Below are 25,944 nucleotides of genomic sequence, written 5' to 3'. Positions count from 1 at the left end.
CATGGCATTTTATGAATATGGTATTCAGCGGGTTAAAACAAAGAGCATTGGCATTTTTCTTGGGGATGCCAAATTTAGAAGCTGTTGCAGTTAATATGGATGCCACCATTTAGTTATCTATGCTACTGGGCTCTTCAACTGCCACTAGGCCTGACACTTTCATGATGTTCCCACTACAGATTTGCATTTGAACAGAAAAATACGAAGCTTATTTATCATGCTTTGTAAAAAGTGGAGCAAAGCATTACTGGTGATGTTGCCCAAAGCAACAAATCAGTAATTAGATTTCAACATTTGGAAAACAAAAGCAAATATCTGATTGGTTGCTATTAGCAACATCACAAGTAATGTTTTACACAGGATAATAAATATACCCCATCATTTTGGCAGATACTTGGGCCTTTTTTCAAAACCTGTTACATTGTTGATGGTTAGAGGACTGGTAAATCCATACAAGGTTGTTACCTGTGCCAAGATTGGAAAAGGACTCAAGGTCTTTGTACGTCTCAGCTGCAGCAATCACTTGTGGTAGTTTCAGAGGAAAGGACAGCACATCTCTGTGGACAAAAAAAGTTATAAGATAAATTCAAATAATACCGTGAGGGCTCTTTAAAGGAACAGTAACGTCAAAAAATAAAAGTGTTTTAAAGTAATGAAAATATCATGTAGTGTTGCCCTGCACTGGTAAAACTGATCTGTTTGCTTCAGAAACACTACTATAGTTCATATAAACAAGCTGCTGTGTAGCAATGGTGGAAATTGAAAAACGGCTATATGGCACAGGATAAATGGTGGATAACAGATAACGCCATTAGACAGACAGAGTTTATTTGTTATCTGCTGTGTAACCTGAGCCTTTCTCCTTGGAATAGCTACCCCATTGCTACAACCACACCATGCAAATAAAGGACATAATTGCAACAAAAGGGAAATCATGAATGTTTACCATTCTGCAGAATTGAATACCTTTTGCATAACTTCCACAATACAGTAATTACTTAAGAAAAAGGGAGTAATATGTAAGAGGTGGGTGGACTGAAATCTGTGAACAAAGCCAAGAAATACATCAGTTTAATATGACCTAGTCATAGTGGAATTGTTTATCTGTTTTTAGCTGAGAACATGAACTAACACATTCCATGACTGTAACAGCTCAATATTTTAAGGAAGTTCAGATACCTCTAGATTTAGAGGCGAACAAGAGTGAGGTAGCATACCAAGGACTATTAGCAAACTGTAATTAGTGGAATATAAATCATTGCCATGCTTACAGTGAGTGTTGGATGCTTAGATTTTGCATGTATCAGAAAAGGTAAAAATATATGAGTGATGTTGCTGGGAATGACTTTTCTTTAAGAATATCTTTAAGAATATCAAAGGCAGCTTAAAAAAACATAACTATAAGTGACGTTCAAGCTGGGCTATAAGCTGTATCTAGAGAAGCAATTAGGCATACTCACTAAATCTCACCTTTTCAGGGTGCACTGTCCCTGCTTTAAGGCCTGGTGGAAAACACCACCATGCAATGAGGCCTAACAAACAACATACTCACACTAGCACAGCTGGGCACCTCAGGAATGCTATTAGAAATCTTAAGACTAGCATTAGACTGTCAACATGGCAATCTCCTGTCTTATAGGAAGGCATGCTTAACTTGTTGCCTTGTAAGTGCAGTGAGCTGCACATGTGAGGTAAGGGCTGGGAATGCTGGTAGTTATACAGTAGTTCTAAACCAAATTACACATCCTTAGCTATCGGTTATGAACACTGCAATCTGAATACAAGCTGGGTGCATAATTTCTCTGCCCTGGTGTCTGTGTACCCCCTTTACATTTTATTAACAACATGTAGAAAAAAGGACAGATGCAAGAGCTGACATTTTCTGGATAGTTTTCTAGAGAGTTTGTACACTTTCTTGTTGTGGATTATTATATTCTCTAAGCAATCACTATGTGGCCTTCAGCATTAAGGTAATCAACACACATTTTATTGATCTTATGGTGTTGGATACAATGACAGCCAAAGGCTTGCTACACATTGATCTGCCACATGCTCAAAAGGATCAGAGACACAGCAAAGACAATATTGTTAGTCTGAACACAGGAAACACAAAATAAAAGATACACTGTATGAAGCTTTGAAATACCTCATAATCTCCTTGTACAGTTAGTTACAAGTTGCAAATGTAAAAACATGAACACGATTAAGATATTTCTTTTTAAAAGCCACGCTAAAGAAATTGCCTTCATTTTTACTTCTTTATAAATTATTTGCCTTTTTCTTATGACTCTTTCCAGCTTTCAGATGGGTGTCACTGACCCCATCTAATAAACAAATGCTCTATAAGGCTACATATGTATTCTTATTGCAATTTTTTTTTATTAATATTTCTATGCAGGCCCTCTCCTGTTTATATTCCAGTCTGTTAGTAAATCAATGCATGGTTGCTAGGTTAATTTGGACTCAAGCAAACAGATTGTTCACATTGCAAACTGGAGAGCTGCTAAATAAAAAGCTAAATAACGCAAAATCCACAAATAATAGAAAATGGAAACCAATTGAAAATGGTCTCAGATTTTCATTCTCTACATCATACTTAGGGGCAGATTACATTTTTTGGATACTTCAACCATCGAATAGGATACTACGACTTCGACTCAAAGTAAAAACGTTCGAATATTCGACAATTCGATAATTGTAGTACTGTCTCTTTAAAAAAAACTTTGATTTCAATACTTTGCCAAATAAAACCTGCTGAAGTGCTATGTTAGCCTATGAGGACCTTCTAGAGCATTTTTCTAAGTTTTTGGAAGTCGAAGTAAAATCATTCGATCGATCGCTGAAATCCTTCGAACGATTTTATTTCGACCGCAGGATACCCAAATTCGATGAAAAAAACTTTGACTTCGATATTCGATGGTCGAATTTCGAAGTATTTTTAACTTTCGAATTTCGAAGTATTTTTAACTTCGAAAGGTAAACCGCTTTAAAAGCTAGATTTTATTTGTAAAAATAATTCCCATCTTTCATATCCATTGATGGTAATTTTGGATTTCAGTCCAATTATATAGACATTGCACTTCTACATGTGTCTAACTTGTCGAAGAGCATGTACAGTGCAGTGCACTAATACTGCATATAAAATACAGATGCAGAATTTCTTCTCAGATTTATAGCATAACACTATACACTCTGCTGTCATTCTGACAATGTCAGCCACTGACACAATGGACTCCTAGCATGCCAGCAAAGCAGCTGGCACAGTAAAACAGCAGTTGCACCTGTGCACTGCAAGTCACAAAAAGGGTAAACTATGCCTTTTCAACACATATTCCTTATTTGTAAAAAGAAAACTACTAGAAACTGCACTGACTGCTAAAGGTCTTACCCAAGGATACTTACAACTGGTCACTTAGAGGCAACCACATACTTGCATGGCTCTTGCCAAACACATGCTAAGTATCAACATTGCACTAAATGGACGGAAGAGTCCTCGTAATGGCAGGCAAAAAAAAATTACATAACTGAAAGCCACAAACAGTTGGTTACAATAAATAATAAGAAATGGTCTGTTATGTAACTTGTTATTTGTAGCCTGATATACAAAAGCCACATGATGATACTACTATAGTAGTAAACAGTTACATAGAAAACAGGGACTTGTGCTGCAGGCTGGAGAAAGAAAAAAAAAGTAAACTGACAGGGATAGAACAATGATCAGGATGGTAACAGGGGTGCATAATTGTGGTATAGGGTATGCTCTAATTTTACCTAAAGCACCTTAAAACACATCTTCCATTTTGCCAATATTAGATTAAATAACCCATGGCATTTGACCTTTTCCACATATAGTGCATACGCTGAGGCCGCTTCACTCACTTTGACTTATCTATAACTTGCTATCTCCAATATAATATACACATAACTTGACACGTTATAGTGGCACAGTATTGACTACTCTCATGCATTTTTTTAACATGTTCGGAATATATGGAGTCTTTTTAGATCAGTTAGATCCAAGGCTGTGGAGTTGGTAGTTTGACTCCAACTCCTCAGTTTATGTTACCTCCTACTCCTCTGTTTTTTAAGTAACAGTAACACCAAAAACCAAAAGTGTATCAAAGTAATTAAAATATAATGTACGGTTGCTCTGCACTGGTAAAAACGGAGTTTGCTTTAGAAAGATTACTATAGTTCATATAAACAAGCTGCTGTGTAGTCATGGGGCAGTCATTCAAGCTGCTGGAAAAAAGGCACAGGTTACATAGCAGATAACAGATAAAACACCAATGTATTGGAAAGGGCATATCAGTTATGTGCTATGTAACCTGTGCCTTTTCTCCAGCTTGAATGGCTGGCCCCATGGCTACACAGCAGCTTATTTATATAAAATATAGTAGTCTTTCATGTTTTAGGGGCCGATTCACTAACTTCGAGTGAAGGATTCGAAGGTAAAAAACTTTGAATTTCGAAGGTTTTTTTGGGCTACTTCGACCATCGAATGGGCTACTTCGACCTTCGACTACGACTTTGAATCGAAGGATTCGAAGTAAAAATCGTTCGACTATTCGACCATTCGATAGTCGAAGTACTGTCTCTTTGAAAAAAACTTCGACCCCCTAGTTCGCCATCTAAAAGCTACCGAAGTCAATGTTAGCCTATGGGAAAGGTCCCCATAGGCTTGGCTAACTTTTTTTGATCGAAGGATATTCCTTCGATCGTTGAATTAAAATAATTCAAATCGTTCGATTCGAAGGATTTTATCGTTCGATCGAAGGAATTATCCTTCGATCGTTCCATCGAACTATCTGCGCTAAATCCTTCGACTTCGATATTCGAAGTCGAAGGATTTTAATTCCTAGTCGAATATCGAGGGTTAATTAACCCTCGATATTCAACCCTTAGTGAATCGGCCCCTTGGTGTTACTGTTCCTAATGTTGACTGAAAGCAGTTAAGTACACAGCATACAAGGCATTTTATCACTGCCAAAGCTCAAAAATATCAACCACATCCTTTGGCAAGGACTTCATAAACCAAACACAATTTTAAATCCTAAAACAACTTAAATATTAATTAAACCTTGCAGATAGATGTAGAATAGCCGTTAAATATAACCCAAAATTGACTAAAGTATTATTCTTAGAAACAGAAATTGCTTCTGCAATATCCTCCGTCATAGAAGCTCTTAAATCTGATTTGATTGTTTTCAGTGCTTGTATTTAAATTTATTAGGAGTAGTAGTCATTTTTTGGAGATTCCAAATCCAGATACCCAAAATTTCTCCCAACTCTGACTCCACAGCTCTCGTTAGATCCATTGCGGTGAGTTATATGTAAAGGTGTGTATACATTATTTAGGACAAATTCTTTATATATTTTTATGCAGTTATAATATTGTTTTTATCGCTTGTATATAGTAGACTGGCCAGTCACTTCTTAAACTTACCAATAAATGTGAATAAAAAGGTTTTATCTATAGCGAATATGTGGTTTTATTTATTGAGGGAATATATACAAGCTTATATAACAAGTTTGGATGCTTTTTTTTATCACAAATTCAATCAATATTGTTTACATATCTTAATTTTTCAAGTTTAATGTGTGAATGACAAAAACATCCAAAAAGAGATGGTGACATGAGCAGAACAAAAGGCCTTCCTTTTTATTGTTCCTTTGCACTCATCTAAAGGACATATAAAATAATAAATGGATTGGCTTTCTGCTTCTTTAGGGATAGACACACATGATGTATTGTCACCTATGCTAAACTGCCTCCAATGTGAATGACAAAAACATCCAAAAATACCTTGTCATTGTGATCCACATGAATTGGCAATGTTAAAACATTTTAATTGTGTAATAGCATGAAAATGCAGAAAAAGTTATTTTCGATTTATTATGCAATTCAAGTATTTTACTTTGCTGGAGGCAATTAGTGTGGGTGACAAAATGTCTCATGTGTTCTTACCCATAAGGGTGCTTTTAACCCACAATCTTCCTTGCTTCCTTCCACAGAATTCAGCATACACATTGCTCTGTGTGAAGTACAGTTCATTGTGGCATATTTAAAGGGATACTGTCATGGGAAAAAATGAATCAGTTAATAGTGCTGCTCACAGCAGAATTCTGCACTGAAATCCATTTCTCAAAAGAGCAAACAGATTTTGTTATATTCAATTTTGAAATCTGACATGGGGCTAGACATTTTGTCAATTTGCCAGCTGCCCCTGGTCATGTGACTTGTGCCGGCACTTCAGGAGAGAAATGCTTTCTGGCAGGCTGCTGTTTTTCCTTCTCAATGTAACTGAATGTGTCTCAGTGGGACACGGGTTTTTACTATTGAGTGTTGTTCTTAGATCTACCAGGCAGCTGTTATCTTGTGTTAGGGAGCTGTTATCTGGCGCACTGGATGAAGGGGCACGTCCCCGAAACGTTTGCTGGGATCTCATGAATAAAAGAAGCTTTTTTCAAAAGAATGTTTGCAGAAGCAGTATGTGGAATGTGCCTATGTTCTATTTTGTTTGGAAGCTGTTATCTGGTTACCTTCCCATTGTTCTTTTGTTTGGCTGCTGGAGGGAAAAGGGAGGGGGGTGATATCACTCCAACTTACAGTACAGCAGTAAAGAGTGATTGAAGTTTATCAGAGCACAAGTCACATGACTTGGGGCAGCTGGGAAATTGGCAATATGTCTAGCCCTATGTCAGATTTCAAAATTGAATATAATTCTTTTGAAGAATGGATTTCAGTGCAGAATTCTGCTGGAGCAGCACTATTAACTGATTGATTTTGGAAAAAAAATTTTTTCCCATGACAGTATCCCTTTAACCTTTCAGCTGGCACAGCATTTGCTATGCAGATGCATTTCATTCAACTGCTATCAGTCAAGGAGCTACCTATAGTATTTACTTGTACCCAGCCTATTACTATTAATAATAATAACAACAACAACAACAACAACAACAACAACAACAACTAAGAGACAGGTACTGATATCACTACTACCTCTGCTGATGCTCAGCACTTGCTACTAAGTGAATATCGGTCATATATACCAAACCTTTTATTAAACTGAGCTGGACATGGAACAGTGTTATCTCAGGAAAATGTTTTCTGCCAAGTAGGGAAAAATAAACAATTAACACCTCAAAGCACAAATCCCCAACTATGCCTGCTTTAAAAGAATACTCTTTACAGAAGCCGGTTGCACTGTGTGCTTCACTAAATTCAGTGTGAGGAGAATTAGCAAAAGTAGGACAACGTTGGAAAAGGCTTTTAGGCAGGAACAGAGCTGTATACCGGGTAATGCACCCAGCTAGAAGGGGCTGGGGAGAACACTGCAGAGAAAAGACTTATGATTGAAATTTCACAGCATGGTCGCACAGGGCAAAAAAATATTGTGTTGGCCATATTTTGATATGATGTAGTGTTGGCTTCCAAATGAGCTACAAATACATCTCCATACTAATCACTTGGTATGTTCTATTAGCAGCATTATTAAATCTAGGATGGCAGCATGCCCATTAACTTAGGACAAGCTTGTGGTGATTACTATATAGGAATAAATAAAAAGATGATCATTTTAGAGCACAGAAGTATCAGAAATGCAAGCAATTAAGGGGTGGAAACACTTCCTGTTAAGTTTTACATTAAAAAAAAAACCCTTTTATGATTTTATATTATTTTAATATTTGTTTCCTACGTAATCAAAGTTTTTATTTTAATGTTCTACTCCTTTATTTCAGCTACTGGCATCAAGCAAAGGCAAAGTCAACCAGTCAGAAAAATATACTTCTGCGAGTCTATGTTAATTTAGGAAATATAGAAATTGTAATTTAGATGCAAGGAGTGAGTGTTTGTGTTCAATTCTTGTTTAGAAATCCATCAAAACAATGGAACCCTATGTTTTAAATGGAAGACATATGGTGGCCACATTGTAGAGGGAGCTTCTGAGAGCTTCAGGTACTGGTGCTCTATATGCAGTTCCTTGAAACCCCAGTCACCATCTGTTTCTCAGTGCTATTTCATAAAATATCAATGTCAGCGATTTGTATATGCAGATCTCTCCTGACACTCTGCAGAAGAAGCAAATGGCACTTTATGAATTGACACTGTCTACACTACACAGACAATAGGTGATCACATTTTGTTGCACTCTATGTGATTTTTCACTGATTTTCATGGGTGAAATAATTTTTTTGCATATTGCACTGCATGGTGCATTGTGCAAATAGATGCAGGCCTCAGTACTCCATTTTTGTCATACAAAAGTGCAAGGTATTGAGCAGTGTGAGGTGTGTCATGGCCCTGTCCTTGCCTTAGGGACAGGGCCTGACTCACTTAATGGTGTTGCTCTGTGCATGGAGTGCCAGCTATAGACTCTGCATTTAGTGAAGACAGCAGCAACCCCAGGGGCACAAGTATTCTGCCTCCTTTGTTTACTCATTGTTGGACCAATGTATGTGCAGTTCCTCTGGGGTATGTACTTGGTTAATTGCTTTTTAACCTAAGGTTGGTATTGTAATTACTTTTGGTGTCTGATGATAATCCACAGTTGTGCAAAACAACCATACAAGATGCTTACAGTTTGAAGATTTATTTAAATGAAATAGGAGACAAATTTTCACCCTGTGTTGATAAAGGTTGCATTTGGGCAAAACCAACATGAATATTAGTTATAAACTAAAATTAAATGTATTGGGAGACTCCTTAACTGAGAAAGATTTGGGGGTTGTTAAGGACACTACACTTTGCATCTCTAGGCAGCTAATAAAATCCTTTTTTGCATATAAAGTGGCACTGACTCAATGGATTAAAGAACCATTTAGCCTCTGATTCCTGGTAAAACCTCACTTTGAGCATGCAGAGGAAATATGGAAAGTGATAGTGAACGTTTAGAATAATCAGCTGCTGCCTTTCAAAAACACAAACAATTATGGTTTTGGAGGTGGTAAACATGTGGCAGCCGTGTTTATTCCCCTCCAACTTATATTTGCATGTGGTTGTAATCATGAACCGCATTAACAGTTTCTTACAGTACAACTGCAAAGGCAGACAAGGAATGGCAATACTTACCTACTCACACAATAAAATGCTGCAAGTTTAAAGATATCTTCAAACACCAATACAGAACTTTCCAGGTACATCACTAAAGGAAACAAAAACATTTTTTACTTTTTTTTTTAAACTGGATCCCTGACAACTGCTACATGCTAAATCCAAACTGTTTAGAATTCAGAGTAACTGTTGCAGCAATAAAAAATGAAGTTTTTGCATTGCTGGGAAATGTCTTATTGAAAAACAGATAACAGCTCTTGAAAAAGCAAATTTACAATTGCCAAAAACTTTCATCCAAAGAACATTTTTTATATGGTTGTAACAAACAGTGCTAGAATCTAGTTTGTGTTTTGATACGATTATAAGTTTATATTTGCGATGGAATAAATATTAAACCGTCTTCTCCAGAAATTCCAGTAATACTAATTACTGGCAATGTTCCTTATAATTTCATTTAGGTCATACACACTTGAGTCATGCGAGTAAGAACTTAATTATGTGTGTGCCTACAAAATATATATTTTCTTATCTCATGTTAAAGTCATTGCCCTTTTTTTATTATAATAAAGAAGTGAAAGGAAAACAGAAACCCTAGTTTTTAGGCCACTGGGCTTTATTCTCTGATGAGATCCATCTGCCATTACGATAATCCAGAGACACAATTTGCTGTGAATACATTTCTTGAAAAGGGATTTTTATTTTAGCAAGTATTTTTCCACTGAAATCCTTGTGGTGCATAGTTCCCTATTTCAATAAACAAGGCAAAATACAGTGGTGTGAAAAACTATTTGCCCCCTTCCTGATTTCTTATTCTTTTGCATGTTTGTCACACTTAAATGTTTCTGCTCATCAAAAACCGTTAACTATTAGTCAAAAGATAACTAAACACAAAATGCAGTTTTTAAATGAAGGTTTACGTTATTAAGGGAGAAAAAAAACTCCAAATCTACATGGGCCTGTGTGAAAAAGTGATTGCCCCCCTTGTTAAAAAATAACAACTGTGGTTTATCACACCTGAGTTCAATTTCTGTACTGATTACTGGCGTAATGTGGTGTGGCCTGATTACTGCCACACCTGTTTCAATCAAGAAATCACTTAAATAGGAGCTACCTGACACAGAGAAGTAGACCAAAAGCACCTCAAAAGCTAGACATCATGCCAAGATCCAAAGAAATTCAGGAACAAATGAGAACAAAAGTAATTGAGATCTATCAGTCTGGTAAAGGTTATAAAGCCATTTCTAAAGCTTTGGGACTCCAGCGAACCACAGTGAGAGCCATTATCCACAAATGGCAAAAACATGGAACAGTGGTGAACCTTCCCAGGAGTGGCCGGCCGACCAAAATTACCCCAAGAGCGCAGAGACAACTCATCCTAGAGGCCACAAAAGACCCCAGGACAACATCTTAAGAACTGCAGGCCTCACTTGCCTCAATTAAGGTCAGTGTTCACGACTCCACCATAAGAAAGAGACTGGGCAAAAACTGCCTGCATGGCAGATTTCCAAGGCGCAAACCACTTTTAAGCAAAAAGAACATTAAGGCTCGTCTCAATTTTGCTAAAAAACATCTCAATGATTGCCAAGACTTTTGGGAAAATACCTTGTGGACCGACGAGACAAAAGTTGAACTTTTTGGAAGGTGCGCGTCCCGTTACATCTGACGTAAAAGTAACACAGCATTTCAGAAAAAGAACATCATACCAACAGTAAAATATGGTGGTGGTAGTGTGATGGTCTGGGGTTGTTTTGCTGCTTCAGGACCTGGAAGACTTGCTGTGATAGATGGAACCATGAATTCTACTGTCTACCAAAAAATCCTGAAGGAGAATGTCCGGCCGTCTGTTCGTCAACTCAAGCTGAAGCGATCTTGGGTGCTGCAGCAGGACAATGACCCAAAACACACCAGCAAATCCACCTCTGATTGGCTGAAGAAAAACAAAATGAAGACTTTGGAGTGGCCTAGTCAAAGTCCTGACCTGAATCCTATTGAGATGTTGTGGCATGACCTTAAAAAGGTGGTTCATGCTAGAAAACCCTCTAATAAAGCAGAATTACAACAATTCAGCAAAGATGAGTGGGCCAAAATTCCTCCAGAGCGCTGTAAAAGACTCCGTTGCAAGTTATCGCAAACACTTGATTGCAGTTATTGCTGCTAAGGGTGGCCCAACCAGTTATTAGGTTCAGGGGGCAATTACTTTTTCCACACAGGTTTTGATTTCTTTTCTCCCTAAATAATAAAAACCCTCATTTAAAAACTGCATTTTGTGTTTACTTGTGTTATCTTTGACTAATAGTTAAATGTGTTTGATGATCAGAAACATTTTGTGTGACAAACATGCAAAAGAATAAGAAATCAGGAAGGGGGCAAATAGTTTTTCACACCACTGTATGTACTGACTATCCTTTCCTGTCCTACAGCCCACACATAACTGATTTAATTGGCATGAAGCAAATTAAGAAGAAAACTAAACGATAAGTCTCTTTTTACAAACCACTCGGGGTCCCAATAAGGTTTTCTTTACTGGTAGAAGGTCCAGGGGCAAAACGGACTTTGGTGGATTGTCCAACGTGTAGCCATTTATGTATGGTTCAGCTTCAACTCCCTGCATTCCTATAGCTTTTGCATCTATGGAGATGTACTTTAACCACAAATGAATAGCCAAAATTTGGGCAGCACTGTTACCATTGTGCCCCCAATGCTAAAGGTGCTGCTGCTTTACCTGTAAAGACATGAGGTAAATTTGTAGCGTATTATTGGGCTGTCCTACACTCTAATTTACATATCTGACTACTAGGCCGTACTAAGTACAGGACTTAGGGTATTTACCCATGTTGAGCCACCCTTAGGACAACTCTGCTGCTCTATTCCTTGAAAACTTTTTCAGCAAACAATCTTTCTTCCACTGGTGGATGAGGTCGCTAAATAAATAGTTTAAATGTTTGCAGAAGCTATATTAAATTGGCACAAAGGAAAAATAGTTTGTGCAAAAGACCACTTGTTTGCAAATATTCATCTCATTATTATTAGCATTCCCACCGAGAACAGATATATATATATATAGATATATATATATATATATATATCTCTATCATGTGCTGCATGTGTTGGATAGTTCTGCATTCAAAGAAGGCCACAGGGCACATGAGAACCCACTACTTACCTCCTGCCAATTACCTTGACAGAACTACGCTTTGCCCATTGCCTAGATTCTTAACATAGCACATGGTGCAGAGCGAGCATTCCTCATTGCCCCAGGCACAACTGCTAAGTGCACAGGCCGTGAGGCCAGCAATTTTGTGCCCCTTACTGCTCCTGCCTTTGCCCCTTGGGCAATGGTAAATTAAGCCATTTGTTATACACTTCGAATTAGTGCTGCATAGATTTCTGTTACTGGGAATAGCTAATATTCATGAAGTTACAATATGCCTTGTAATTGTTTTCCTCTCTGCTACTTAAGAACTGTAAAAACACAAATCATAAAAAGTCCCTTACATCACTGCAGCCTGGAGAACATTTAGGTTTTTATAACAAACATGTAAGACGCATTTCAGCAAAGCCATCTCACGTAGTATGAATTACCTGCTAATAACGAGTATAGTTTCTGCATAAATCAAACAGGCAGAATGTGTAGTGTGTACAGACCTATGATACTCAGTGGGCGTTGGTTCTTGCCGATCATTTTGGCACACACATACATATGGTGTTCCATAAAAATAGCATTTACATCTGGTTTTCATGTGAACAAATTAGTTGAGTTTCTTGGTTTGACTGTAATTCAGTTGTATGTGATTTTGATGTTGCTGTAACTTGCAAAAGCACTTATGGGGTGAAATATTAATCATGGATGAGAAAATTAGAGCAACGGTTTTCTTGGAGGACTGGCACATACAACCACACAATGAATTGAGCACCACAGGCACCAACAGAAAAAAAACAAATAAGTAATAACTACCAGATGTAGATGCCCATTGGTGCATACTGCTAATAGCTATAATGTGTATATATATATGTGTAAATAAATGTGTTTGTGTATATATATATATATATATCCGACAAATCGGAGTGGAGCATATTCTCAGTCTATGACTTAGTCCACATCATGGACAAATTATATAACAAATAAAAAAAATCCAGACAACTTTTTTACCAGTTTTTACCAACTTTCCCACTTCTTTCTCAAGCATCAGTAAATACAATGACATCATATCCTATTTAAAGGCATAGGTCTTGCACACACCTACCTCATTAGTATACAAATTTGTTCAATCAAAATGTAAATTGGTTCAATCAAAATACAAATTGGTTCACTTAGAATACAAGTGTTTGCTGAATCTCCATAAATTCTTTACTTAAACTGTATATAACCACTATAAGGTTACACAAACCTAAGCATAACAAAAATAGCATATAAATGACCAAACATTTATAATTGTAAAAAGGAACATTTGATATAATCAGGGTTGTGCATCATAGCAGTATAACAATACCAGACCCAACCACTCCCCCCTCCATGCTCTTTTCAAAGCATGTCGGGGGGGCAACCGACTCTTGCAACTACAAAAGATGGAAGAGTATTGGATACACACATTGCAGACAATGAACCCAAAGGGACTTAATAGAGAGTATGATCTATAAGCCTTTATTTAGGATGGTTTATTAAGTATGCTTTGATAAGAGCATGGAGGGGGAGTGGTTGGATCTGCTATATAAAATATAAATATATTAAACCTTGATAAGTTTTCCTCCTGCCAGTCTGAAGTTAAAAGAAGAGGAAATGAGACTGCTTAATAGCTCTAGAATTAAAAACACATCCAAAGGGGACTTCAGACAACAACAAAAAATAAAAAAAATAAAAAAACTTGACACCTCTGCAGCAGAATATTATAATGATTATACTACTTTAAATCTGCTCACATTTCAGAATTCTCTCTTTTTAATTTACTTCACTTTTAAAGTTTTGAATACAAAATCTTGATAAACCAGATTTGATAAATTTTCTTCTCTGCTGCCCCCACATTTTAGTCCATTTTACAGCCATTTCTGTCTAAAAACATAACCTTGTAGCAATGCTAACCTTTTAATATGCGACTGCTGTTATGCTTCTGATTTATTATTATAGTAAAGAACTTCCAGACAGCGTTGCACTTGTGCTAAAGTGCAAATGTTCATTCTAAATAGTATATCAGTACTATGTGTATTCATACATGTACCTAAATATGTGTATCATTATAAAGTCTTCTATGTATGGCTTGTGCATTAGTCATACGCTGCAAGCATCTCTGACCTGTATAAATTATCCCAAACGTAATAGTAATGATGAAATCCTAAGCCATCCTGTGATTTTATTTCTATACCCAAGCAGCAGTAAGACACATGAGCCCATTCTCTGTTTTTTTAGCAGACTGAAAGCAATATGATACCCCTTTGCTCCCTACTGCTATATCCTCAGTTCTCGATTCTTTTAACATGACATAAATAATATACACGTGCAGGCATATTTCTTGCATAAGTATATCATTTAGAGATTGCATGGGGATTTTCATAATTTTGTCGGTAATACTAGTACAGGGAGATCTCGAGTTACATACACCCAATTTACATACAACTCATACTTAAAAACAGAGGCTATTACAGTAATGTGCGGTAGTTTTCTTCGCCTTTATTAGCATTTAGCTTTAATAAACCAACTGTCCCATTTCCCTTTGGCATGTGTTGTCTAGTGCTAGGGTTGCCACCTGGCCGGTATTTTACCGGCCTGGCCGGTAAAAATGATGGCTGATCCCAATATTATTTTTTTTTTTAAAAGTTTTTATTTTTGGAATTTCCAACAACACAGACACATAGACAAAAATATAAACAAGACAAATCATATACAATGGAGGTGGAACCAGCAAACAGCGTATCATCACACATAAACCCCAATCTTAGTGAGCGGCTTCACAGTTCAGCCACGCTCCCCAGACGCCCTCAAACTTCTTGGGGCACCCTCTTGTGATATAGACCAATTTTTGGTAAGGAAGGACTGTGTTAACCTGGCTTTCACAGAAGGCAACAGTCGGGGGTTCAGTCGATTTCCAATGCAAAAGGATAGATTTTTTAGCAAAGTATAACAGTTGTAGGTAGCAAAGCTTAACCGCAGGCTTCAGCCCTAAATTATCCATTATTCCCAACAGACAAACTAACAGAGTTCTAAAGCTAGGGACATCCAAGACTAGAGAGGTATGGTGCAGGACCTCACCCCAGAACTCCTGGATTCTCGGGCAGTTCCAGAATACATGCATAACCGTGCCTACCTCCTGATTGCATTTGGTGCATTGGTCTGAAACCGTAGGATATATCTTTGCAAGTCTAGAAGGCGTAAGGTATACTCTGTTCAAAAACTTAGTTTGGATATACCTGTCTCTAACAGACATGGTAATGAGTGGGACCTGTTTCAGTGCGTCCGTCCACATCTCCTCATCTAGACCTGGAATATCCCCAGCCCATTTATGTTGTACCCTGGCAAGTGGATCGGGACCAGCCCTTTCCAGGATGGTGTAGAACCAGGAGGTGGGTTTTTTTATGTCCTCCTTCCTCAAATAGACTTCTAGGGTAGACTCCACTATTTCAATGGGCCGACTGGGAAATTGGGTTTGGAAGGCATGCCTGAGCTGGAGGTAGCGGAAAAACATGGAGTGGGGCAATCGGAAAGCACGCTGTAGGCTCTGGAATTGTTTCAGATCCCCCTGCTCACTAACATCGGCCAAGGTCTTGACACCCCGACTAGCCCAACAGTTCACATCCGGCATATCCCTGAGGTGTGGGAGATAACCATTCCCCCAAAGAGGCGTCCAGCAGGACCACACAGGTCTAGCCTTATGGACCATCTTTAGTGCTCTCTGAAACACCCCCACCACTGTGGCCATTGGTACAGTAATCGAACACTGCAAGGAGGTACCTCTATATAGTAGCTTAGCTAGAGCAAAGCAAGGCCCCCCCCCCCCCCGGTTGTAGGTGCCTGTAGGGTTCTAAGGTTCATCCGAGGGTGTTCCCAGCCCAAAGGAAGGTACGCAAAATGGAATCGACATACTTAAACCACTGGTTCCGGGGTATTATGGGCGAGTTGTGGAATAAATACAAAAATTTGGGGAGGAAAACCATTTTGAATAAGTTAACTCTCCCTGGGAGAGAAAGAGGTAGATCCCGCCAGACCTCCGTTTTTGTACTAAGGGCTTTGACAACTGGGGTTAAGTTACACTCCTCAAACTTTTTAAAATCTGCCTGAATTATAACCCCAAGATATTTAAAGGATTGTACCACCTTCAATTGCCCCAGTCGCTCTGGTGTCCCCGGGGGTAGAGGGTCGAGCGGAAAAACAACTGATTTCGACCGGTTAATGCGCAATCCAGAAAATTCCCCAAATTCCTCAATACATTCCAAAGCCTTAGTTAAGGCCCTGTGGGGATTGGCTAAATATAGAAGCATGTCATCGGCATACAATGAAACTTTCTCTACAATTCTGCCAACGGTCAGACCCTCTATCTCCGGGGAGTCCCTAATCAGTGTCGCCAACGGCTCTATGGCTAGGGCGAACAGCAGTGGGGAGAGCGGGCAACCCTGTCGGGTCCCCCTCCCCAGCTGCACCACGTCTGACAGCAAACCATTCACCAAGATCCTAGCTTTGGGTTTAAAATACAGGGCCCGGACCCAAACCAGAAAGCGCTGCCCAAATCCAAATTTAGTCAAGACCTCCCACAAATAAGCCCACGAGACGGTGTCAAACGCCTTGGCCGTGTCGATAGACACCACTATTCTACTGCCTTTATTACTGTGGCCAAGAGCCAGGTTGGTATACAGTCTCCGAATGTTAATGTCCGTAGCTTTGCTCGGCATGAAGCCAGTTTGGTCCGGATGCACTAAGTCTGCAATCACTGACTTAACCCTATTAGCCAGGACCTTAGCAAAAATCTTGGCGTCACAGTTTAGCAACGAGATAGGACGGTACGAGTCACAAAACTCTGGCAGTTGATCCCAATATTATTAATAGGGAATAAAGATAAATATATAGGAAGGCCGGTATTTTTTTTCCAGAAAAGGTGACAACCCTATCTACTGCAGAGCACAGAAAGGTAAAAATAAATACAATGTTAACACAAGCATCATTAAGGGGCAGATTAATCAAGGGTCGAATTTCGAAGTGAAAAAAACTTTGAAATTCGACCATCGAATAGGGTATTTTTAAGATCATATGATTGTACGATTTAATCGGACGATTTTACAAAACAATCCTTTGACTTCTCAAAACTTAGCCAAATACTGGCTATAGGTTCTAGGAGATCCCCATAGGCTAACATAGCAATTTGGCAGGTTTAAGGTGGCGAAGTCGAAGTTTTTTTTAAAGAGACAGTAATTCGATTTTCGAATGGTCGAATTTGTGAAGTATTTTCAATTCGAATCTAAGTCGAATTTGGCCTATTCGATGGTCGAAGTACCCAAAAATTACTTCGCAATTCGAAGTTTTTTAATTCATAAATTCACTTTGACCTTTGATAAATCTGCCCCTAAATGTATATGTTTCAACTTACAAATTCAAGTTAAGAACAAATCTACAGACCCTATCTCGTACATAACCCGGCGACTGCTTAAAGGCATGCTGTTTTTTTTCAAAACGCATCAGTTAATAGTGCTGCTCCAGCAGAATTCTGCACTGAATTCCATTTTTCAAAAGAGCAAACAGATTTTTTTACATTCAGTTTTGAAATCTGACATGGGGCTAGACATACTGTATTGTCATTTTCCCAGCTGCCCCCAGTCGTGTGACTTGTGCTCTGATAAACTTCAGTCACTCTTTACTGCTGTGCTGCAAGTTGGAGTGATAACACCCCTCCCCCCCTGCAGCCTAACAAAAGAACAATGGGAAGGTAACCAGATAACAGCTCCCTGGTAGATATAAAAACAACACTCAATAGTAAAAGCCAAGTCCCACTGAGACTGATTCAGTCACATGAAGTAGGAGAAATAAACAGCCTGCCAGAAAATAGTGCAGGCACAAGTCACATGACTGGGGGCAGCTGGGAAACTGACAATATGTCTAGCCCCATGTCAGATTTCCAAATTGAATATAAAAAAATCTGTTTGCTCTTTTGAGAATTGGATTTCAGTGCAGAAGTCTGCTGGAGTAGCAGTATTAACTGATGCGTTTTGAAAAAAACATGCTTTCCCATGACAGTATCCCTTTAACTACCACAGGGCCTGCAGTGAATACAGACAATAATGACACCCACTTGTTTTCTCCTCCTTGATGTTATAATGGAGAACTTCAGATTGTTCATTGTTAGAGGTGACATGTACCCAGAGCACCATACACTTCCGCTCCACATCTCTGGTAATTAAAAATACCTAAAGTAAAGAGCAGCAAAAAAGTTTATTAGTACACAAGAATCATATACTGCTTTTTATTGGAGATAATTTAAATGAACACTTTTATTAACTTTTAAAATATTAACATCAAGTTCCTGTTAGAAACTTCATTGTGCATTACTTGGTAGCCTTAAACAGAATGGTAGAATCAGCAGTCAGCATTGCCCTGCATTTTATATGGTGCATTACATAGAGACCATGAGCTTTAGACTTCTCTAAGGGAACTAGTGTACTGAACTTGAAGTGCAGCACACAGGACATTTTTGTTGCTGCTGTCAAAAAAACTCTCTTCCTGTCTTACATCACTCATAATGACTCATAAAAAGCACTGTAGGCCAATCAACAAATGCACAATGCCATATAAGCAGTAGTGATCAAAATGCACTTATTTGCCATAATCTTTAGGCTCAATGTTACTACAAGCATGTGCTTCGAGAACTCCTAAGTAAAGTTAGAGAATTCAATCCTAGATCTTATTTACCTCTGGTATATATCAATTAAAAAGCATGCAAGATATAAAATCTACATATTTCAAATTTCACATACTAAATCATGTGAATGCATTCAGTGGCATAACTAGATGTTACTGGGCCCCACAGCAAACTAATTTTAGGGCCCCAAACATATCCAGAGGTTGTCCTGGTTTACCAAAATGTATTGAAATTGTATATGAATTTGAGCCTCATGGGGCCCCCTATACCTCCTGGGCCCCCTGCAGCCGCAGGGTCTGCTTCCTCTGTAGTTACGCCCCTGAATGCATTATGGTTCATCTGCAAGTAACAGTTTACATTGTCACCCCCCCCTTCCCAGAACTGCTTAGGTGAAGAGTAAGAAGGTGAAAAATCTAACTTTAAACATCAATATAAACAAAACAAACAGTTACAAATGGAAAAAAGTAACTGAAAAATGTTTTTATTTCTGTTGAACTGAAAAACAAAGTGTTGTACGGTGAACAACCTGTTTAAATCTTGATAAGTAACTGGTGGCCCAGGTGCTGTTCTTTAGATGTGTAACTAAACAATTGGTCAGCACTCACCAATCTTCTCCTTTTTAGAATAATCAGGTGGCCGTTTCAAGTTGTCCACTTGTCAACTGGCTTAATCAATAATGGTCAAAGTACCATCCAAGAATTTTAAAAAGCATATATTGGCATCACATGGCTCAGATCTTTGACCACAAAAAATGTTTCTGGCCTGAACACTCCTTTTTGTCAAGTATATTGTAGTTGTTTAGAGGTGTGGCAAAGCAATCTTGTCCCACTACTAGCTCAATGCTTGTCCCTTAAATACTGCTAACAGCTAAGTGTGTAAAGCACATTTGCCAAGCAAGTAGCAGCATGAGTTTACACTCATAATTATTACATTATTTATAGAGCTAGTGATTTTTGTATTTAAAAAGCACCTTTACTTTTGTTTTACAGGACAATATCTCACTCTCAGTAGAAATTAATGACATTCAGACTGTATGTGTAGGTAAATTGCAATCAAACTCTGGACTTTAAATGCTGGACTTGAAATGCAAATATTTTCCAATAAATAATTGACTTGACACAGCTAATGACTGTAGCCATTTTTGCGTTATAGGGCCAATTTTATGGTATCACCGAAAAGGATATTTGCCCTGGGACCCAACAGCACTTGGGAAGGTGAGAGACATTTATAAAATAGGCAACATCCTGTATTTTATTAAAAATGTAGCATTTTTGTGTAAACATCAGGGATGTTCATCCTGAAGCCCTCAAGTAGTTGATGGGACACTGAAAGCTGAAACAGTTTGACAGATTAAGCACCACATATTCTACTTGTACAGTGCTTAGAGAGCCAAGTTTCTAACCACAAATTGAAACCATGATGCCTGTAAAATATCTAAGCAAAAATATAATAAAAAGTACAGTTTTATCAAACTTTTGTTATAGCAAGCATTAGAAGTTGATATATCTCACTATACAACCGTAGTAAGCAGGTCAATGATTACTTTAAAGGAGAAGGAAAGCTACTGAGGCAGTTTATTGCCAAGAGATTAGCCACAATAGTTCAAGCTATAACACTATATTTATTCTGAAGAATGCTTTAACATACCTGAGTAAACAGCTCTAAAGGGTCTCTGTCTTTGTTTAGAACAGCAGCTGCCATATTAGCTTGGTGTGACATCACTTCCTGCCTGAGTCTCTCCCTGCTCACTCATAGCACTGGGCTCAGATTACAGCAGGGAGGGGAAGAGGAGCAAACTGACCATGCCCAAACCCTAGTCCTGGAGTATTATGCTGAAAACAAGAAGTCTGAAGCACAAGTATACACAATAGAAGGAAAGAAATGCTGTGTTCTTTTAAACAGAGGACTTAGAGCAGCATTACTTTGAGGGTTTACTGGTGTATTTATATAAAACTCTCTGATACAGCTTACTTAATTTTAGCCGGTCCTTCTCCTTTACGGCTCCCAATGCAATACACATCCTTCTGACATATTTTTTCTTTTTGAAAATGTGACACTTGATACTCATCCACTTACCCCTGCTCCTTGCTTTTTTAGAATATCTACTGCCTGATCGGGATCCATGCACAGCTGCAGCCACACAGGGCATGTTTTAATGAGCCTATCCAGGACACTGATGCCTGATGGGACACTGCAATCGTTCTCTGCTTCATGTCTCTCTGGATCTCCAACATCTGCAGGGCTGACCAATAAACAATGAGTGAGTAAAATCAGAATGACAGAATGATTTTTGGTCAAATACCAAACCTTCCACAAAATATTCGGTAGAATACAGAACTATATCTACCCCTAATTTGCATTTATAATTTGCATTTTTCTAACTTCTAATATACAAAAAAAATTGCATTGTGAACAATAAACATGGTCACATTCATTTGTCAAAAGCTTTAAGGACACATTGGTTTGGATTCATGTATGCTTAAAAGTTTAGATTTGCAGGAATCCTTAATTTGGTGCATCCCTAATAAGTACACAAAGAATGAAGTCAAAAGGGTGTAGCAAAAAAGAAAAGCAACATTTTTTTAAAGGCTAAAAAAAAAAAAAGCACATACAAGAATTTCAGGCATCAGGGTTGGGCTGTGTGGAATGAATTAGGTGATTTATAACAGCAAATAACATATGGCAATTTCGGTGTACACTGTTTCCCCTCCCCTATGGGAAATGAGACACTGAACATTTTAGATAGTGAGTAGAAAAAACACCTGGGAACAAGTATGGATAACAGTAGGGAATAATTATAAAATCAGGATACATGCACAGTTGCAGTCACACAGGGCCTTCTGAAGTCACATTACACATATAAGTATCATTCTATTTGGGACAAAATATTTTTTCATTTTTGAGTATCCCTACTGCAAGATGGCTGAAGATGATCCAACCTTGCAATAAGCTACTCTATCTATATGGGATATCTTGCAACTGCTGCTTATCCGCATAGTGTTTTATAGTGTTTTCTTATACAGGTATGGGACCTGTTATTCAGAATGCTCGGGGCCTGGGGTTTTTCGGATAATAGATCTTTCCATAATTTGGATCTTCATACCTTAAGTCTACTAGAAAATCATGTAAACATTAAATAAACCCAATAGGGTGGTTTTGTTTTCAATAAGAATTAATTATATCTTAAGTTTGGATCAAGTAAAAGGTACTGTTTTATTATTATAGAGAAAAAGAAAATCCTTTTTATAATTTGGATAAAATTAAGTCTATAGGAGACAGTCTTAATTCTGAGCTTTCTGGATAACGGGTTTCTGTGTAACAGGTATCATATGAGGTTGCCAGCAGTGGTTTTTAACTAAATTACTATTATATGTACCTGTAAACTAAGTAAATGAGTATGGAAACAAACAAAAAGGATCTTTATTGGGATATGATGAATTTATTAGATATCTGCATTAACTGAATTATTGAATATCTAATTAATTTATTGATATTTTTCAGTCTGTGTTTTGCCCTTTCCTTTTTCTTAATTCATTATTTTTCCCTTTATTAACTGTGTCCATGAGCTTTATTAATTTATTAATGAATATATGGAGGATTCTAGCGAGATGACACCTGATCAAATTATAGTCTGAAGGATATATGATAATGTTAAAGGATAAAATGAATAATATGGTCATTATGACTAAGCCCCTTTCTCTTGTTGCAGTATGTATTTACAAGTCCCTATGTGTTCTAAGGATCAGCAACGCAGGGGTTAATGTTTTTAAAGGGGGTGTGGTGTTACCTTTTCAAATGTTCACCTGGACAGTTTGAGCATAGCTTTTGAGAAAGTGGCTCAGTCCACAAAACGTGTCAAGCGTGCCATGGGATACATGTCCTGCTCGTCTTTTTAATGAAGAATTAATAAAATACGGACTTTAATGACTGCTGGTGCTTCGTGTTCAATATTTTCACTTGAAGGCTGTACATGTCGGGAGCGTTTTCTCACGTGTCAGCACAGCAGGAGGATGATCCATAAGGTCTGTGAGTGCTCCCTTGTCTTTCTTTCTGCTCTTGTCCCCAACCTTTTTTAACCGTGAACCACATTCAAATGTAAAAAAAAGTTGGAGAGCAACATAAGTATGCAAAGATTTCTTGGGGATACCAAATTAGTGCTACTATTGACTATTTGGCAGCACCTATGTGGACTGGCAGTCTACAGGAGGTTCTGTTTGACAGTCCACATGGTTTTTATGCAATGAAAACTTGCCTTCAAGCCTGGAACTCAAAAATGAGCACCTGCTTTGAGGCCACTGGGAGCAACATCCAAGATGTGAGCCACATGTTGCTCGCGAGCTACTGGTTGGGGATCACTGCTCTAAACCTTTTCTCCTTTGAATGGCTGCCCCCATGGCTACACAGCAGCTTATTTATATAAACAATAGTAGTGTTTCTGAAGCAAACAAGCAGTTGGCAATCTTGGCCACTGAGCTGCTGCTTAGAAGTGCAAGAGGTGGAAAAATATCTTATAGCATTTCATAAAAACAGTATAAAGTATATCATGGATAGCAACTAAAAATAATTATTTGTGGTGTACGGAAACCAGCAGAATAGGATTGTAATGTTTTATCTTAAGAATAGAAGTGATGCAGGCCCACAAGCTACCTCTTTCCCATGACTTTCATTTCCCACACTACCACTGGGCAGGGCCTGTTCTGGATAACTTGCATTACATCTTATGCAGCCTCATGGGGGGAGTTCTAAGTTTGCTTGAAGCAAAGACAAACTAAGTGCTTTATCCTTGGGGCACATAAGTTGGAGCAGATATATATATATATATATATATATATATATATATATATATATATATATATATATATATATATATATATATATATATACTGTATATATATATATATATATATATATATAATCAAACAGAATGGAATGCACAACCATTAGTATGCAGAAACCTGGGTGCTAGTCTGAGAAGTATGTAGACAAAATGCAGGGATTGACAGCACTCCAAGGAAATACATCAAGTCAATAATTCAAATGAAAGTGGAGATTTATTGTTGATCCAACGTTTCGGCTCCGCACTCTCCCTGACGAAGGCTTCTGTGCGGAGCCTAAACTTTGGATCACCAATAAATCTCCACTTTCATTTCAATTATTGATTGATGTGTGTTGTCAATCCCCGCATTTTATATATATATATATATATATATATATATATATATATATATATATATATATATATATATATATATATATCCATCCATCCAAAGAAGATCAGCACTCTCAGGGCTTAAAAATATGAAAAAGATTTTATTGAAAATAACACAGCATAGGACTAACGTTTTGGCCCTGTCCAGGGCCTTTCTCAAAGTGCTGAATCTATCAATGTACATGCCTTATAACTACTAACTGGTGGGAAAAACAACAACTGTAGTGGTATCACTTGATTAGCATCTGAGCCACGTCTGTTGCTGAACTACTCAAATTACATTCTTGTTGCAACACTAAAATCTTTATGCTATACTAAAATCCTTTTCATGTTCTACACAATATAAGTGCAAAGTAAAAGCAAGTTAAAAACAAGATACATTGTAACAGTGTTATCTTCAACAAAATAGATAATGAAAACAGCTTGCATTGTTGAGATAGCAAGTATACTTTGTATCAAATTATACACAGATTAGTTAAAAGAAACACGGTTCATGCTGTTACTAATGTGTCAATTTCTGAATGGTGTTGAGGGACTAACATATGATCTATCTCCCCTATTATTGAATCAATTAATAAGTATTATATAATATTCTCGTGGCCCCTAGCTCACATGTAATGCTGCTGAAAAAATACATAGAAAAACACAAACTCCATGTTCAAATCCCAGGAGTACATGTATGAGGAAATATGTGAGCTAATGTTGAAGTGTATACATATACAAAATATTAATGTGGTGATATAATTAAAAACAACAACATGTGTTTCACCAATATTAGTGTGCATGATATCTTATATGTGCCATGTGAACCCTCCCTCAGTTCATCAAAATATGAAGTGTACCACCCCTAAGGCATATATCAACCCCCTTGTTTTAAAGCAATACTGACAATCAAATAATATAGAGAAAAAAAGGGAAAAATAGACAATAAAAGCATATAATGTGAAAAATAAAGTAAAGAGTCTCTATCCACGTTGTGTAACCTTAGTAAAATGTATTATCGTGTATAGTGTGTCCCAAATTTGTGCCACTTGCCATGCCCTTAGGGTACGCCAACCCTGCTCACTCCATCTTTACAAGCTCCTGTGTATGAAACTGTATGGTGGTTTATATATTCTCTATGTCCTCTTACATGATTTGTGTAACGTAAGGCTGAATCTCACTAGCAAAGATGCTCTATAAATATAATTTTGATACTAGAAATAATTTTTATGATTACAACGGTTGTTAGGTACACTCCCTGGATTTCCAGGCTTGCCTTGATCCCTTTCCTACCTAAGGCTAGAGCAAAACAAGTGACCATGTGATCCTGCCAGGATTTCCTCCAAACATTCAGATACAACTGACAAATGAAAATCGTATCAAAATTTGTAGGATGTAGGCAGTTCCCATCTTATCTACATCCTGCCGCAGGTTTCCTTCAGTCACTGTTCCCTATTAATGGCTTTCCTGTGGAACATTAAACTCCTCTGAAACTAAAAGGTCCATCAGGTGCAACAATACACATATTTTACATGTTAAAAGAATTCTCTTTGTTACTGTGTACTAAGCTCTTGTTGACTGTCGGCCACAAAGGCCCGGGCCTAAAACGGCAAATTATTAAAGGCTGCATGCTGTCCTGCTTGCTGAGGATCACTCCGGCCCTGCAATTACCCTAAATAATAAAACCATTTTCTCCCCTGGAGCTGTAGGAACATTTCTTAAAGGGATTATGTCATGATTTTTATGGTTTACTTTTTACATTTGTTTACAATGCAAATAATTCACTCACTTTTTTTAGCTGTAACATTGGTATGGAAGCAGCCATCTCAGTGCTTTGTACCTGATTCTGAATTTTGAGAAGGAGT

At 37.8% G+C, this 25,944-nt stretch overlaps 1 protein-coding gene across 2 annotated transcripts in view; it reads right to left on the bottom strand.

The window, feature by feature from the left end:
- The window catches only part of rin3.L (Ras and Rab interactor 3 L homeolog), a 50,814-nt gene that overhangs the window by 11,310 nt on the left and 13,560 nt on the right, over positions 1–25,944 (bottom strand). For both annotated transcript variants that reach the window (XM_018230438.2, XM_018230437.2), the window contains 4 exons: positions 20,965–21,130; positions 18,322–18,436; positions 9,074–9,146; positions 466–557 (listed from right to left, as the gene is read on the bottom strand). In XM_018230438.2, coding sequence (XP_018085927.1) covers positions 466–557; positions 9,074–9,146; positions 18,322–18,436; positions 20,965–21,130 — 446 coding nt within the window. The remainder of the gene's footprint in view (positions 1–465; positions 558–9,073; positions 9,147–18,321; positions 18,437–20,964; positions 21,131–25,944) is intronic.

The sequence above is a fragment of the Xenopus laevis genome, chromosome 8L (genome assembly GCF_017654675.1).
Source record: "Xenopus laevis strain J_2021 chromosome 8L, Xenopus_laevis_v10.1, whole genome shotgun sequence".
Classification (NCBI taxonomy): domain Eukaryota; kingdom Metazoa; phylum Chordata; class Amphibia; order Anura; family Pipidae; genus Xenopus; species Xenopus laevis.
This window is presented reverse-complemented; position numbering and strand designations above follow the sequence as displayed.